At 43.3% G+C, this 12,670-nt stretch overlaps 1 protein-coding gene and 1 long non-coding RNA gene across 2 annotated transcripts in view; both read left to right on the forward strand.

Moving 5' to 3' along the window:
• Positions 1-6,469, forward strand: part of LOC131270230 (uncharacterized) — an 85,784-nt gene extending 79,315 nt beyond the window's left edge. The window contains exon 3 of the long non-coding RNA XR_009179385.1: positions 6,012-6,469. This is a non-coding gene — a long non-coding RNA (uncharacterized LOC131270230). The remainder of the gene's footprint in view (positions 1-6,011) is intronic.
• Positions 6,470-6,591: 122 nt separating this feature from the next.
• Positions 6,592-12,670, forward strand: part of LOC131271861 (furin-like protease 2) — an 89,982-nt gene continuing 83,903 nt past the window's right edge. Inside the window, exon 1 of the mRNA XM_058273423.1 lies at positions 6,592-6,999. Within this exon, the coding sequence (XP_058129406.1) occupies positions 6,592-6,999 (408 nt within the window). The remainder of the gene's footprint in view (positions 7,000-12,670) is intronic.

Consider the following 12,670-nt stretch of genomic DNA (forward strand, 5'->3'; position numbering starts at 1 on the left):
TTTCTTCGCTTTAAAAACGTCAACATACTTAGCCGACCGGTGCTTAGCTTTTCCACTGGAAAAACGGCACTCTCGTCTCATGTTGTCTGATTTTCCGGAGGGCAGAATCAAACACCGCACCTGTCCGATGCGCATACCTAAAGTGTCTTGTGCCTTGGGTTTCCTTCGTGTGGTGGAAAATCGTACTCTGATTAATCATTCACAGAATCACATCGCTGCTGATGCGCATCTTTGTTGAAAACTTTCCCTCCCGGTGAACCTTCTCGGTGGAAAGATGTTGGGAAATGGGTTTTTTCCTTATGTAGTACAAAAGAAAAAAGTAAGGCAGTAAGATAAAACAACATCGAGCGGACGGTTGGGCAATTTCTAACAACCGTGTACGGTTTGTGTCTTTTCTAATCGTTCCAGAAAACTGGCCAGGATGCCGACTTCCATTTGTTTGGTGGGAGTGTTCCAGGTGAAAAGGCACTTTTGTTTTTCTTTCACCGTTCTTAGCTTTTGTTTCCTTCGGCTCCAGCATTATTGGGCCGGTAGGTTTTGGGTGACATTTTGTAGCGTTGGTATTGTTCAAAGGGCGGCTGATAAAAAGGAAAATTTGAGTGACCTGATGAAGGAAAGGTACTGTCTACCTGATAAAATAGGTCCGGTTTTGTTATTTTAACGTCCTTCTCGCGCTAAGTCAACAGATTTTCATTCGACAGCGGGCCAGAAATGGACTCTCATTCGCATCATTTGAGACGGGACGATGGAAAAGATTGGCTTTAATCCAGTGTTCAATTCTATATTTCGTCTGTTCTCTCTAAGTCGTGTTATGCTTGCTTCTTAATACGTTGTCGTATAAAAAATGGTGATCCGAAAACCTTTTAAACAACAATGTTTTTCGTAAGCTGAGTGTTGCATTAAGTGGTAGCTTACCGCAATCTGAAAAAAATGAAATAAAAATCAAGCAGAAAGGGTTTTTTTTGTTTTTCACCCGATAAGGTGGATGAAAAAGGGTCAAACATGAGTTAAATAATGCTAAGGATCGGGACAAATCTTCCAGTAAGTAGCTGAAGTTGTTACTTAACCGCCGTTCGTGAATAAGAATTGTTTTCGTTGTCGAAAAATGGGATTGGAAATGGGAAATTACAATGAAATATTTTATTTATTGTAATTCTCCGATTACTGCTGGAATAAAATCTTTGCTGACTGAGTGTAATAATTGTGTTTCGTATGCAAACATTTTTGGAGTAATAGATGACACAATAAACATAATGAAAATTCAATACAAATGTCGATAAACAAAAAATTTGTAGTTTTTCAGATCTATATATTTTTAAATGTTTTCTAGTCAAAATCGGAGACAGTTTGAAAAGGCTTAAGTCTTTCAATAAATACGTTTCATGCCGTGCAAATAATTATTTCTAGTAGGATTTCCAAACAGAATGTTTCAAGCGGTATGAAGCGACCGATGGAGGCGCATGGTGGTTTTAAAAAAAGAGCGAACGTTCAAAACTGCGACCGATAGAAACCACCTTATAACAATTACGATAATCGTAAAGGTAATGAGGGATGCTTCGTCTAATTTTGTCCTTTCAAAATCGACCGTGCTTTCCGACGTATCGACGTATCGAACCTTTTTAACAATCTTGTTCCGAAATTGATAACTTGTTACCGTTAAATTTTCACCACTTTGTTAGCAATCGGTAACGATCTTGATAGCCGCAGTAATCACATGATGTGGAGATTCCGCCGCCTCATTGGTTGTTGAACAAGATTTGGTCTTGATTTTTCCTGCTTGTATGTTTCCGACAAACCATCATTAAGATGGGTTGAGAGCGAATTGAATGGAAGATCATGATTGGTTTTGGAGTTTGTTGTTTTTTTATGTCCTTCCCGGTTCGGAATGTTTTTGGGATAAGGTTTTCTGTTCGCTTGAAAAAATATGTATTCACAATCATTGTGGAGAAGTTGAAACTGTCAGGAACATTATTATCTTACAGTCCTTCCTACAGCATCGGTTGTCGGTGAAGCAAAACGACTAAAACGGTCCAGGGCGAACAATTGGGAAGCTCACCCACTTTTCGATTATTGTCAAAGTTTGTCCTGCGGGCTGGATCGAGGTTGGTAAATCCAGCTCGTTGTCGTGGTTGTATGGTATGGAAGTACATTTTATGTACATTTATAGAAATGCTCTTGCGGGTTATGATTTTAGTTCCAACTGAACGATTCAATGTTTGTGGAAGACAATTTTAGTAAACTATTCAATCTCCTTCAGTCCGTTTGGAATTTTTGAAATACTATGTTTGTATTCGTATAATTTTTCCAAACTCCCAAATTACCTGCCGCTCCTAGAAGGTCATTTACATTGTTGATATTGTCTTGTCCCGTCTTTCTTCATCACCCACAGTTTTCCTCTTCAATGCTCACAAAAAAGTTCTCGGTTCCAGCGTCAAGTGACGGGCTCGGGGACCATTAATTACCATTAGATCAGACGCAGAAGCTTGCCTTTGGGGACATTGAGTGCCGGAGGGCAGCGATTAGATTTGTGTCATTGTGTGTTTCACTTTTGCCTTCGTTCTGGGCCTGTTCTGCCGTACCGAAGGTTGGAGCCTTCTAAATTCTATTTCATTTTCAAGACCCATCCAGCGATTCTCGACCGTCGACGCATTTCCACCCCGAATTTCCTTCGAGTGGTGCGTTTGGGGGAGAAGAAAAGAGATACAGGTGGATTTTTCCACCTTTACAACATTAAATCACGGAAAACACGTCCCGCCCCCGCCGTCCCTTGCTACCCCTAAATGATCATCCACCTGCCTCCCTCTGGCGCTGCCAGCCATCGTTCATTCTTCTTAATTGGATTATGGTTGTGAGCTTTTCCGACAAAACCTCAGCACCGTCCCCGAGGTTTGGGGTGGGCCGTCGCTTCGAGTTGTTTTAACCGTTCTTCGTTCGCGTGCGCCTTTGAAATCCGGCCCGGGAGGTCGTTTTCCGAAAAATTTGAAACACCGAAGGAGAAGAAAATCAACATTTTCAAGGTATGTGTGTGTGTGCGTGGAAGGAAACAGGAAGGAAAAAAAATGCAACAGTGGAGAAGCAGGCGACACTTGGAGGCGTACAAATGCGAAGCAGCCACCACAAACATACGAACATGAATGGCCTTCCGGTGTCGGTACAAGCCACCTGACAAATGTTGATTATGTTTTAAATGTTAAGAACGCCCGGAGCGCCCTGTGGTTTGCGGAGGTGCGCTGAGGTGTAGGGCAAAGGGACTGAAGAATAATTTCATCCAACCGAAATCCAGTTGATTCGCTGTGACGTTCGAGGCAAATCAACTGAAATCGTGTTGTGAAAGAAGGAGGGACGTTTCGCTCGTTTTCTTATATTTTAAGTTTTTATCTTTTTTGGAGTGCGAAAACTCGCAAGAAATGTTTCTTCAAACGTGCTGCGAGGGGTTTATTTGTGTGTTATTTCGTCGTTCGGGCTTATGGTTTGGTAAGCAACATGCATACGTCTTGTGAAGTTGATTAAAATTTGCATTTTTCAGGCCAGACGGTGGAAGAAGTGATTCATAGACATCTCACATTTTAATTAGTCTGGTTCTGAAATATTGCTTCAACATTGGATGGTATAATTATTTTCTTTTACATTCTTTTTTTTCTCTCGTATTGCTTGACATTTTTATTTGCTAGGTGTATAAATTATTAAGTCTATAATTTTATTTATTTTTATGGACCGAAATTTACTTGTTTAATTGTATTTATTAAAAATGACATGATTGTTTAATTGTATTTGTTAAACAAACATGAGTGATTAATTCTATATTTCGTTGTTTCATTTCATTCGTTTTCCATTTGTTTCAATTTACTTTATTTTGCTTACTAAACTTTACTAATCCGCTAGAACTTTAAGAATCGTGCCCTCTGTCGACCACCGAACGCCCTGATCTTGATACCGACACCGCAGAGAGTCTTTTTCGGCGGGGATAACGAAATCATCCTTACCTCCCATTTTTGCCACCGGAGAGGTCTCAGAAAAGGTCGCGTTTAAGGAAGTGAAAATTGTGTTTTCCCCCCGCGTGGAGGAGCGGCAAAGGTCCGTGTTTGAATGGAAGACACGCGAGCAAAGGTCGGGCGGGGCGAGCAATGTTGATTACATCTTATTCATTTTCGAGATAACCTGAGGCAACGGTTGCCCCGGTAGCTAAGCGACAAGCGACTAATGGAAGGTGCACGTGTACCTTCTCGGTACCGTCATGCCACGCAAACGTATTCGTTTGAAAGAAAGGAAGAGACGTGGTGAGTGTGGAGGGAAGACTTTACTGGATATCCTGTAATCACACCCGGGGTCCGAAAGGAAAAAACGTCGGGTGCAAAAGTGCAAAATCTATTGCGCGCGCGTTCACTCGGTATGTGTGTGTGTGTGTGTTTGCGAATGGTTTGTTTGTCTGACCTGCTTCCACGAAACGGCACGAAACGGACATCCTTTGTGTGTGTGTGTGTGCGTGGTGAGAGAAAAACAACGGTCATACGATAAAATAGACCATCCCTGGTAGCCTCGAGTTTGAGGTTATGTCCAACTCCAGGCGTGAGCAAAACCAGCCTCGTCGGAGGGCGGAGGGCTTATCACCAGCAGCGTCCAATGCTAATGCCCCAGCATAGCTCATCCGAGAGCCGGGGATAATGATGCCGTATCTGCCGGCGCCGGTACTAGTGTTAGTGCTTACTTACCGCCGTCGGCCTTCGGCTCGCCCTGGAAATATCCCCACCGAGAGGGGGAAAAAAAAGCTGAAGCTAATACTATGACGATCTCGTTTATGGAGCCGTGGGAAAAGTGTGCTGCACGATTGTGATTTACATTTTGATTAACCATTTCGCAATGGAGCAAGCGTCGAAAGGGAACCCGTCCGAACTAAAAATAAAACCGTAACTGAATGCAACAATGTCGCGGGGGCTCTTGTTTTTCTTCTTAATTTTTTGCAACGGCCCAAGAAAATGGGAAAGATAATTTCTTACACCGTCCAGCGAGAACGACTGCGAAAACCGAGCAGGTTTCGGTTTGGGTGTGTGGTTGAACTCAATTTAGCGTACCTCATCAGGTTGACGGGCGTCGACGTCGTAGTTGGAGAAAAAAAAGGTGCAGATTATCTACCATCCGCCTAATGGGGCTGTTGTTATCCTGGGGTGATGAAAAATCCCTTTGTCTCGTACACGATCGGTTGAAAGTGAACAGCAATTTAACGTTATTTTGCGCGATAAAACACTGCTGAAATTGCTCCGGTGATGGAAAAATAAAGAACGTCAAGTCATATTCGTGGTGTACATGTATTAGGGTAAGCGCTCCTAGAGTGGTGCTAGTACCAATAGTGGATGTAGTGGAATAAAATCCTGGCTGTACGCCGAAATAAATACAATGGAGATATTTGTTCTTCTATGAAATGTTCTTTGATCTTCTGCGAAGTGTTTAAACGATAAACCTTCTCATTCCGTAATAAATTAAGGCTCCAAAATTCATATTTACCAAAAAGGTTGTACTAATATGTTGGCTTTCTAAAGATCAGGTATGCCATGATTTCCTTAAGGCTATAAATCGCTGCAAAATGCATTGGTTTGTGAGAGGTCTACGAGGGCAATGCATTGGTCTATGACCAAGACAATGCATTGGCTTATGAGTATTTGGCCGTTCTGTTTAAAGTATGCGTCAAAAATAAGTCACAGTCAAAATATATTCAGTCATTTCCAAGTACTACCACCACTATAGGAACACGATACCACAACTATAGGAACCATACCACCATTATAGGAGCAACCAACTCGGAAGAAATATAGGCTTTTTCCGATTATGTTTAATGTTTTACGGTAAAAATAGATGTTTTCCAGAGGAAAAGTCCTGTTTCGATCATAATTGGTACAAATATGTAAAATATTGTGTTCTTATCACTTATAATTTATATCATATTGTTAGTTACATTACTAAGTGAACAACTATTGGTACCGTTACCCTAATGAATATTTTTTCTTCCTTCCTTTCAGGTCACTGTAGCGTTTGGGAAATTTTGTAAAGTGCCAGTTCAAACGCGGTGTGAGTGTGCAATGTTGAATGTGTGCCGAAATAATGGCAAACGTATAATCCCTCAGTGACGAGGCGAGGGTGAAAGAGTAAAAGCGGCGTGCGCAGTGTCCTGTTTCCCTTAGCTCTTCCTGCGGCGCGAGTCTTTTAGCGCGTCGTTAAGCCTAACACTTCGTTTTCCCGACCCCTTTTTCCCCTGTTGGTCCCCTGGTGCGTACATCGGAGCGGAGGAAAAATCCAGCGTTTATGACCGCGACAAGTGTCCGCGACTTAGTGAGCAACTTTCCATCGCCAGCCCGCCGCAACCGGTGCTGCTGCCTTCCGCCGTGCCGCCCGGCCACCAGCTAGGACCTCCTCGGCACGCACAAAATGGCGATCCTCACCGCAGCGACGCCAGCGCGGCCCGCGCCCCTTCCCAGCGACCGCCGGCAGCGCGATGCGTCGTCGTCATCGTCGTCCCGGTCGTCTGTGCACAGTCTCAGGCACACGGCCAGCGCACACCAGCGACCCTACCCGACAGTCCCCCCGCCGCCAGGCCACAAAATGGGCGCCCGGATGGTGCAGCTCACGCTAGTGGCGACGTTAGTGGCGCTGGTGATGCACGGTGCCGACGCGTCATCGGAAGCCAACGTCACCGCCGACGCTAATGGAAGTAGTAATTATAGGCTTGCGAAGCAGCATAATTATAATGTTAGTAACGATGATCTAATTACGGCGCCGTTCGCTGGCGCTGATGTGGCTGCGGCGTCGCTGGCGGCCGAGGTCAACGATGGGCTTCTGGAGTACGCAGCCGGCCCGCTGCCGCTCGAGGCGGTGAACGCAGCCAAGGCGAGGCGCGCCAATGCCCGCCCGGCCGCCATCTACATGAACGAGTTCGCCGTCTACATCCCGCGTGGGAACGACCTCGCCGACACCATCGCGCACAAGTACGGCTTCTCCAATCGCGGACAGGTAGGTGGCACTTTTCGGGAGGGAAGCGGTGGGTCACATTTATTTTGTAGCAATACAGGAGGACATCACTTGACCAGGGGAATGTCAGTGGTTGGAAAACGAGCTCGATGCGACAATAATGCAGAGGTGACAAAATTACACCACCATTAGACACACATCATTAGAACTTCGCGGCCGTCCGGGAACCCGTCGATGGATAGAATTGCGGGAAATGATGATAGTGGTTTTAAATTTTCACCCCATTCACCCTCCCACTAGTTTCCCTTTACGCTTCCCGGGTGTGTGATTTATCAAACAACATGGTTGGCGGAAAATCGGTGCCGTGGTTCGGCCAAGCATGGGCATAAATATTAAAATGTGTATTTCGCTCTCATTAGCATAAACCGTTTAGGCGGCGGCTGGAGAGGGGCTTATTGTTTAATAGTATTTTGATTGGGAACGAGCACGAGCCGCGTTAGAGGTCCCTAATTTGTTGAAATGGGTTTTGTTGAAGTTTTTATCCGGGAACGACCACAACCGTAATAAGATGTAAGACTTTTCTATCGATAGAATCTAGGCTTTTATTAGTATTTAGAGACATAGAAAGAATTGGACCATTTATTTGACCATACGCTTTTGTATTTATGAGGGAGAAAAATAAATTATGATTGTTTTTATGTTATGTTTTTTATGTGGATTGTCTTTTTTTGACAACGATCTACAAAAACTTATGTTTTCCTGTATTAAATTTCAACTTATAATACGATAATGAGGACTTTAACATATGTGGACAATATCTCCTTCCATTTGAGTAGAAGAACCTGAAAAAAATTTAAAAAAAAGCTTCAAGTGCTTCCAAAAGCGACTTTCACCAGACTTTTAAATTTTTGTTTCATGGAAAATGTCTCAGTGAAATATCAAAATAATTTTACCTCAGACACCCTAAACAGAAAATTGTCTTCAAAATGAATCGAGCTTCAGTTTGGGATTCTTCAAATTTTCAGTAACTTGTGTGAGTTAGAATATCATGAACTATTATCTAACTCCTTATGATTTCCGTATTAGAATGGTTAGTTTCACCATTTAAAAATAATTATCACGTTGACACTGCATTCCTTTTCTCTATTTTGTCTTATATTATGATTGACTATCGGCACACAATCATTAACTTGTTTCATCAATCTTGTTTTGTTTAAAATTTTAATCCCTAAAACGAAAAAAAAAAATTACTGTCGCTTCCTCCACCGGCACAACTTCTTTCATTCAAATTTACCACGTCGTTCATTATTTAAACCACGGCTTGGTACACGATTACTTTCGACCGCAAGATTACGGTTCGAAGAATTCTTTCGCTGCGGCTCGAAGGACGTCGCCTATTTGCGGTAGTGGACGGGTAGTTAATTTGCATAATTTTTGAATTTCTAATCCGCTTTGATCAAACATTTGCTGCCTCTTTTAATTAGTGACAAATTACTATCACCTCACGCAACGCATTCTTTTTTTTCTCCACCGATACTTAACACGGCTGCTACATCGATTTTTCCATCGATTCTTGTGAAAAATGACGTCATAAAGAGTTGTGGGTGGTAATTATCGTAGATACAGAACAGGCTTAACAGCGCGTGTTTTTTGTGAAGAGAAAAAGGGAAAGATTGCACAGCTATCCTGCTCAATCGTGTAACACGACCGTCGTGTGATAAGGATCCGAATTTTGAACTTCAAGAAAAGAAGCGCGTAACGTTGATCGAATTAAAATCTCCATTGAGGCTTTGCCCTTTTTCAGCTCGTCGCGGTATTTGTTATGAATGTTAAGTCGTTGGTGTTGAATCTCATTTGCATTCGTTATCGATTGGCTGCTAATTAGGAATCTTTTTCGCATTGATGGCGTTCGCGTTTGGCAAAGTTGACAAAAAATGTTGAAAACTGTAACCCTTCAAATTTCCAATAATTAATACAAATTTCTTGGGTTCAGCTCAGATTTTCTAGGAAATTATTATTAGCAAATTCTAACGTTCTATTGATCACTTTTCCAAAAATCTGATTAACGAATTAGAGCGGAAAAACGGTTACGAAGCAAACTTCTCTCCCTAATCGCAGAGAGAAGCTTCCCAATGGACGTACAGGAAATCCTAGCTGCCGCCGTCTGATTTACTTCAACAAATTTTCGTCGGATGAGAAGAGATAAGGATCCGTCGCTTCCGAGCAGAACAATGGTGACGGTGGGAAAACTTTCGCCATACCAATTAAACCGTTTCGCAAAGCCAACGCAATGGAAAGACTCGTCCGATGCTTCACTCCAGTGTCGAACACGGTCTGCTCGGTGTCTTTTCAGTCTGCTTCCATTCCGCACTTCCCGGGAACCGGTGGTGGATGCCAGATTGACACTGGAAAACAGCAACCTCGAGTAGGTTGCATGTGAACGCATTCCACCACTCGAGCGTGTTGTTGAAGAACGTTGGCGCCACGCATCGGGGAGGAATTTTCGGGGAAAAGCTGAACCCATCTGCCTGGTCGCTTTTCACTGCCGGTGTCAACGATTCCCTGGAAGGAAATGCTTATAGCACTTCCGCACGTGCGCCGGGATGATTTCTTTCAGTGGTTGAAATGAGTTGGTTACCCAGTTTCCTGTGTTTGTTATCTCTTTTCCGGAGTCAGTTAGCCGTATTTCTTTTCTGTTTTTAATTTTATCAGTCGCTCGAGCGGTTTAGAGAGGGTATTAGAATGAATGTTTGCGATGTTTGAGGGAAACACTTTTCTAGAGTGTGCAGCTCTAAAGAATCTCACCCCGGAGAGGAAATAAATGTATTAAAACATCTCGTAAAATGTGTGTGTCTCGTATGTGGACCTCAGAAAAGGGGCGATACAAAAATTACTAGACCCTTAAGGACACTCGAACTCGAATATCCCGACTAACGACGATTCGCCCACGGGCCATGCCTAAGCACCAGATCTAAATATGCTAAACGGCCATATGCACAGGTCGTAAGTAAATTCATCACGGCGCTGTTCCGACGCTTCTCCATCCGCCTCTGTCCCAGAAACCCTTACCAACTGACCCTGAAAGCTCGAGGACATCGCCGCCGACGACGACGATGACGACAAGTACGTGCATAAACGACGCCGTTACCGTTTAACCCTTACGAACCCACTAAAATGCCAGTCCGTTTTTCGGTTGAGTTCGAACGGTCGGTGGGCGCACGGCACTACAGCGCCATTACCATCATAACTAAAAACCAACACCTTGGGTTGTGGGGTGCCGGAAGCTGAAAAAGTGATAGCAAGCAACCGTCCCGTTTCCGGCTCGTGGCAGCAAGTCGTCCCGCAAGCACACGTACGTCGCCGGGCATGTCGCTTCATTCAGCGTTCGAAGGGTCCCGCACTCGTTCGTCGAACCTGGGTTTCGCAGCAGAAAGGGTTGTGCTGCCTCAAAGTTTTGTGAGCGCGTGCGTGTGAGTGTGTCATACGAACAAATATGTTGGCACGTTACGTGACTGGAGCGGCATAAAAACATGCAAATAAATTTATTCAAATTAGAGCCAGTTTGCATCCCTTCACAAGTTTCCCACCACGTTTCGCATTCTGTACCGTTCTTCCTAACACTGAACAGGTTGAAACAATAGTTTTAAGGATTTTAAATTCGTTTGTTTAAAAACTTCTTTTTCATTTAGAAATAAAAATCATCGACGTCATATATGTTCACCCTTTTTGACATTTTTTCATATATGAAACAAACATTTTGACAGCTTAAAAGTCAATTTAAATGTCGCGTGCTTTTATTCTATCTTCTATTATCAACATTTATATTTTTTCTTGATCGGATGTTCACATCCATTGCCCACGACACTTGGATGGAAGGTGGGGACTAAATTATAAACCAATTTAAAATACGTAAAGACACGCATAAAGACATTTTATGCTGGGATACGGCATGGTTCTTGGTTCCTTTCCTTCCCCCCAAAAAAGGGCACAGCATCTGCCGTTCTGATTCGTTCGTTGACGACCTTCGTAATCATTCTCATCATCATCACATGTTTGCTTGTTAAAGAACTGGAGTCAGTTCTCCTCACCGATGTGGAAGGCGTGTTCATTAACAACAGCAGATAAAAGGATACTTTAAGTAAGGAAACGCATAATCGAATAGGCTTTCGGCGTCGTTGTTTTTTTAGGGTCGGTAACATTGAAAGGGAGTTTAAATTGATTTCACTGTTTGTGTTAACTAAATTTACGAGTTTATAATTTTAATTTAATTTGATTGCTTTGTGTTCCAGGTAGTTTTAAGTCATCGAATACATTAAACTTTTATTGTTGTTAACATAATCAGAATATTTTATTATTATGAGTAGTTGTTCTGAACTCGGTTCATTGTTTGATTGGTTTTAAATTTAAATTTGTTAATTATTGAAACTTTTCGTCCTTAAAACAATATTTTTGATTTGAAACTTTCTCACCCACCTTGTAGTTTATCTAAAGTTTCTTGATATGTCTAGCCATTCTAAATTCATATTGCAACCTTCATCTGCATTGCCATTTTGAGAGATTGTCTCACAACTTAAACCCTTCGTGCAGATGCAGCAGCAAAAGTACCGGATCAGAGCACGTGGGTGTGTGGGTTGTGTGTCTGCAAAACGCCTCTAGCTACTGCCATGTCAGTTGATTACGGTGTACCAATATGGTGCAGCTCTACCGAACGGTGTGCGTCATTAATAACTTATCGTAAAAACTTGTGCATGCACATCGACCTCCGCTCCGGATGTGAAGCTTTATCCGGACGGGCCCCATTTCCTTCTGCAATGGTGATGATTTATGTAGTTAAGCCTGAAGGAAGCAAAACCGACTGTATGGAGGATGTATGCTGGAGAAGCGAAGCTGTTTTCTCTGTGGGATGCCTACAGGAGGATTGGTGATAAAAATCTTTAGCCTCCCCCGGCTGATGGGAGCGTAAAGGAGTTAGAGAATGGGTGGATATAGTTCTTAGTTGAAGCCATCGGCACCGGATCCGGTGTCTGCTATCCGTAAAGCCGTTCGGGAGTCGGGGTGTGCCGAAAGTTTCATCAAGCTTTTATATCTATGGTCCAATCGACGGTACAGGGAAATCGATAAGTTTTCATACAATTTCGGTGAGCAGCTCGTCAAGCGTTGAGAGATTGTTGAAAATGATCTGTTGATGGATAAGGCAGTTAATCTCGATTTAATTCCTATCAGCAAGTTACGACTTTTATTTCGGTTTCGGGTTTAGCCATGTTTCATGAGCAAATGGAGGCGCCTGGTGTTTTGAAAAGTGAGGGGAAAAGGCAAGAAAAAGGTTCAACATTTTACTTGACCATGGGGCAGGACTTCAAACGTATCGCTTATGCAACTGGGACCACGTGCTGAAGACCAACGGTGACATCGTTGCTTGGTCATAGTGTGATAATGGACTACTTCTTCCACTTCGCTGCTGGAGCGATGGCGCTCCTCCTGGCTTTCATCGGGTGTTTTCGGGCGGGGGGAGGGGATGCCACAGGATGGAAATCCGTTGGCACTCCAGCGTGTCGTAATGGCGCATAAAACGGGCACGGTCATCAATCAATCGGTTTATGGCCGATAACAGTCACTGGCGAGGCTCGGCGCGTTTTTGGAGAGAGCTCAGCCGAAATGATGGACCAACTGAAGCATGGAGTTCGATATTGGCGAACGGTTGATGAAGGCATCG

The sequence above is a fragment of the Anopheles coustani genome, chromosome 3, assembly GCF_943734705.1.
Source record: "Anopheles coustani chromosome 3, idAnoCousDA_361_x.2, whole genome shotgun sequence".
Taxonomy (NCBI): Eukaryota; Metazoa; Arthropoda; class Insecta; order Diptera; family Culicidae; genus Anopheles; species Anopheles coustani.